At 57.7% G+C, this 4,547-nt stretch overlaps 1 protein-coding gene across 1 annotated transcript in view; it reads right to left on the bottom strand.

The window, feature by feature from the left end:
- Positions 1 to 4,547, bottom strand: part of WNT6 (Wnt family member 6) — a 14,999-nt gene that overhangs the window by 8,874 nt on the left and 1,578 nt on the right. The window contains 2 exon segments of the mRNA XM_004376388.2: positions 256 to 281; positions 3,403 to 3,553. Of these exon segments, the coding sequence (XP_004376445.1) occupies positions 256 to 281; positions 3,403 to 3,553 (177 nt within the window).

The raw sequence follows: 4,547 nt of genomic DNA, 5'->3' as shown, positions 1-4,547 counted from the left end.
GCTCTGTCTAACTCGGTAATTACCACTCCCCCTCCCCCAGCCCCTACCCCCACTCCAACCCTCACATCAAAGCCCTGATGCCCCAGCTCCATTAACCCCTGCCTCCCCACCGACCACCAGCTGCCCCCATTCCACCCCCTCCCCCATTCCCTGACCCAATTTGGTTCCCTCTGCCCTGTCCTGAGCACTGCCCTCCTATCTCCTCACTCCTCGTTGCTCTTGAGAGGCGGCATTTTTCCTTCCCTGACAGACTTCACCACACACCTCCCTATTGGCCAGGGCTGTGGGAGGCAAAGAAGGGACAGACTGGCCCTCCACTGGACCCCTGAGGAGATCGCCATGTGCCTTCTGCTCTTCTATAGTGGGGGCCCGGGAGCCCCTTCCTGATAGTGGCAATGGGAGGGCTGAAGGGGCCTGTGGGGGACCCTGTGCCCCTTTCCTGATCTCCCACCCCCCACTCCACTTAGCAGGAGGCAGACTCTAGCATTCTGGGTGGCCTTGGACAAGTCACCTCCTGTCCCTGGGCCTTGGTGCCCTCACCGTAAAGTAAAGTGAGAAGATTGGACCAGATGATCTCCAAGGCCCTTCTAGGTCTAATTTCTGGGTTAAACCGAGGGTTCAGAGCTGGAGGAAGCAGCCAAAGAGGCCAGGTGGAGAAGGGGAGAAAAACTCTCCCAGCGACATATCTCTCCCTCAGCTCCTCCCTCTGACAGTCCAGGGGAGGCACCCAAGGTCGCGCCCAGCCCCCGGCTGGAAGGAGGGTGCAGCTAGAGGGCGCTCTCCACAGTCGGCAGAGGATCGACTTCGTGTTCCCTAGTACCTCCGGCTCTCGTTCGTGCACAGGCTGGCGGAGGGCTGGCCCGGCGCCTGCTGCTAGCCTGACCGCGGCCGGCTGCCCGCCCCGCCCTCGTCTCATCCCCTCCGCAGCTTCATTTCCCCATCAAAGTGCACATTCTGGAATCCCCCTTGATGGGCCTTGATGATCAAGCCTCCCACTGCCCTCCCCCACCCAACTCTTGATTTCCGATGAGAACGTGGCAGGAGGGGGCTGCACCCCCCAGGAAATGACACAGTGCCAGGACTCGGGTGGGCTCAGGGCATGCTCTGGGCCGGATTGCGCCAGCCTTCTTTGCCCCTGCCCTTTTCTGCTCACAGCCTCATTGTCTCCCTACAGGGGAAGCTGCCAAGGCGGGAGGCCTGGAGGGGGGAATGGATGGCCACCCCACCCTACCCTGAACGCGGCAGGGGCCAGCAACAGGACTGCCAACGGAGTGCCAGGGGCCTCAGAGGAAGACAGGATAGGAAAGGGTGGGGGTGGCAGCTGGAAAACCTTGGTGTCGGGAGGAAGCCTGGGCCCTTTCCCTGCCTGCTTGTGGGGCCAGAGATGAGGCTGTCCTAGGCTTCTGCTTCTCTCTTCTCCATAAGGGAAGTGGGGGCGGGGGCTGCAAAATGCAAGATTGGGGGGAGAAAGGGACTGAGGAGTGAGACTGGGTTGTGTTTTTCCTAGTGGAACAAGGGGAGGGTTAGTTTCTTTCACAGAAAATATAAAACAGAAAGAGGAAAGAGGAAGAGAGAAGAAGGGAGATTGATTTGGCTATTCTGGGAAAGTGAGCTATTTTCTACATCCACTGACTGAAGGTATAAATAAAGATGGGGCAGACATTGAGAAGAACTTCCTGGAGGAGGCTGGGAGGACAGGGAACAGGGTGGAAGGGATGGGAGCTGGTGACCAGGAAGCCACAACCTCTCCCTCTCTGCCTCACACTCTAAAGGGAGTCTGTCAGGGCCAGAGGATAGGCTAGATGGCCTGGAGGCAGTGGGCTGGACAAAATGACCTCAGGAAGGCCTGGCCAATGTCCTGGAATCTGCGATTCACAAAGATATGGTTACTGATGAGAAAGAGAAAGAAAGACAGAGAGGCCGGAGGCAGAGTTTAGAAAGCATGCATTTGAGGAAGGAGGGGGAGGGGGAAAGAAGGTGGAAGGAAACTTCTCTGGAACCTGGAGCCAGGTCCCTGAGCTGATTCCAGGGCCTGGGCCACCCCCTCCAGGACCTTCCTATTCTAACCAGGACAGTTGAGTCACCCACAGGTCCTGGGGTCCTCTCTGGTCCCAGCCTCCTGGCTGCTAGAATTTCAGGATGGGCTGCATTAGGCTGCTGTGGGTCCAGCTGTTTCCTGGCCACTACTGGAGCTCCAGCCTGGCAAGCATTCCTGAGAAGTGGGGAGAAGGGGCCAGGAAGCAGGTCCTAGACATCAGGAAATAGCCTGCAGTCCCCTGGCCTGAAAGCTCCCAGCTGAAGTGGGGATGGGGAGAGGGTGGTGGCAGGAGAGCAATGGTGGGGTAGGGTGAAGACAGGAGTGTAAGCAGAGTCACAGATCCTGAAAGGGAGTTTGGGCTCAGACCAAAGGAATGAAGAGTCAGAAATAGACCGAGGAGAGTGAGGAGGGCCAGGCAGGCGGGAGAGGCAGGTTGTCTCCGAGGGCAACATCTTATCACCCCAGCCCCTCTCTTTCCACTCGGCTCTCCCTGCAGCCGCGGCCATGAAGGCCCCTGTGTTCTCCCACACCTGCCCTCCTCACCTCCTCCCTCACTCCCTGCTTCCCAGCTTCAGGGTCAGGTCCCAAGACCAGGCCTCTCTCCCTCTGCTTATCTCCCGTCCAGCAGCTCTTCCCGGACAAAGGAAGCCCCGTGGGTACAAACCTTAGAAAGGTGAGTCAACCAATTCAGTAACACTCTAGAAATCTCCCTCCCACCCCTATCTACTCTGTTCAGGGGACTCAGGGACCTAAAGACAAAGCCTCTGACTTCCAGGTGCTCAAGTCGAGCAGGGAAGAAGGACCCAAGTGGAGATGACTGTCATCAGTAAGATACAGTAATTGGCATCATTGCCTGGTGCATGGAAGGCAGTGGAAGCACAGAGAAGGCAAGCCTTAAGAGAGGAGAGAGATTGCTTCCTGGAGGAAGTGGTGTTTGAAGTGGAAGGATGGGAACAATTTGAACAGATGGAAAGGGAGGGGAAGAAAGGCAACCACCATCAAGGAGGGATCCATGAGAAAGGGCAAAGACAGGAGAGGTGTGTTCGGGGAACGAGAGAAGACAGAGCCCTTGACAAAGTTTTGCTTGGGACCTTGGGTTTAACATTTTAATTAATCCCCCTTTTCACCTCTGGGGAGCCTGGCCAGGAGCACGTGCGGTGTGGAGGGAGGGACTACATTTATTGAGCACCTTCTAATGTCAGATCATTTTGTAGGTCATCCCACCTAATTCTCCCAGCAAGTCTGCTAGGTAGGGAGACTTATCCCTATTTTACAGTTAAGACGTTGAGGGGGTGGGGAGGAAGGGACTTGCTCAAGGTTACATCTCAGGTTTGTCTGATTTCAAAGTTGCTACTGCGTTATGCCAAACCAGGATTAAAGGATGTAGGATCCCTAGCCGAGACCTGGGGTCGTCTTCAATTTGCCACCTCACTGGCCCTCCGAGGGGAGTCTTCCCCGAATCACGGAAGCGGGACCGCGGCCAGCAGCTCCCTGTGTGGGCATACTGCTCTCTATCTCCCCAGAGGACAGGGGTCTGCCTACCCCACCCGCCTCCCAAATCCGGGGGGCGAAGGAGGAGTGGAGGGTACAAAATCCAGCCAATGACGTCGCAGTATGCAAATAGACAAAACCTTGCCTTCTTAGGATTGGCTGATTCATTAGCTCTATTGTTCTAGTCCCTCCTCTTCAAACTCCGAGCCACTCCGGGCGGGTCTTCGCCGCTCCGGAGGCACAGAAAGTGGAAGAAAAAAGTCTTCGGGATCCAGTCTCTGAGCAGTCCTAGCACAGCTCCCACCTTCCCTGCCCCCGCCCCTAAAGCTCGATACTCCCGCAACCTTCGCTGCCTAGGTGTCTGCTCCGGAGGGCTAGGGCCAGGTCCGCAGACCGGCCCTAGGAAGATGCCCCCATCCCCTGCCTGGCCAAGTCTCTCTCCCTTCCACCAGTCGCCTCCTAGGTCCCAGACTGCACATTTTTAGTCCACGGTCCCCACGTCTGGAAGGGCCGGGAGCCTGGGTCTCTTTCCTGCCATTCCTCCTCTTCCTTGCTCGGGAAGGAGAAGGTAGAGAGAGCCAGGGTCCTCGCTCAGTTTCCCCATTGCATTCCCTTTCCCTCCACCACCGCCTGCTCCGAAGGAGCCCAGAGAGAAGGTGGTGGGTTGGGGAGGGGACGGCTGTTTGTCCCTCCTGCCTTGTGGCTTCTCTTCTTCCTCTCTTTCTAATCCAGTCCACTCGTCTACTTCCAGGGCCCTCACCACACACTCCTTTCTTCTGTTTTCTGACTACAGATGTTTCCCGGTCTCCCCGGTGTTATCTCTGACCTGGACTGAGCGCATAACTGGCGGGACCGAATGTGCCCTGGCCCTGCCCTGGCGCTGCCCTGGGGTTAAGTGGCAGCTCAGAAGCGCTCCTGGCAGATGCCGGGAAGACAGCGGCACGCGCCTGGCCCCACGCCCCGGCTCGCGCCTGGCCCCCGGGCGCAGGTAGAGCCGGCAGCTGAGGGACGCAGCGCC

Source organism: Trichechus manatus, unplaced genomic scaffold, assembly GCF_000243295.1.
Source record: "Trichechus manatus latirostris isolate Lorelei unplaced genomic scaffold, TriManLat1.0 scaffold00041, whole genome shotgun sequence".
Classification (NCBI taxonomy): domain Eukaryota; kingdom Metazoa; phylum Chordata; class Mammalia; order Sirenia; family Trichechidae; genus Trichechus; species Trichechus manatus.
Note: the sequence above shows the minus strand (reverse complement) of the source record. Positions and strands in the feature narration are given on the sequence as shown.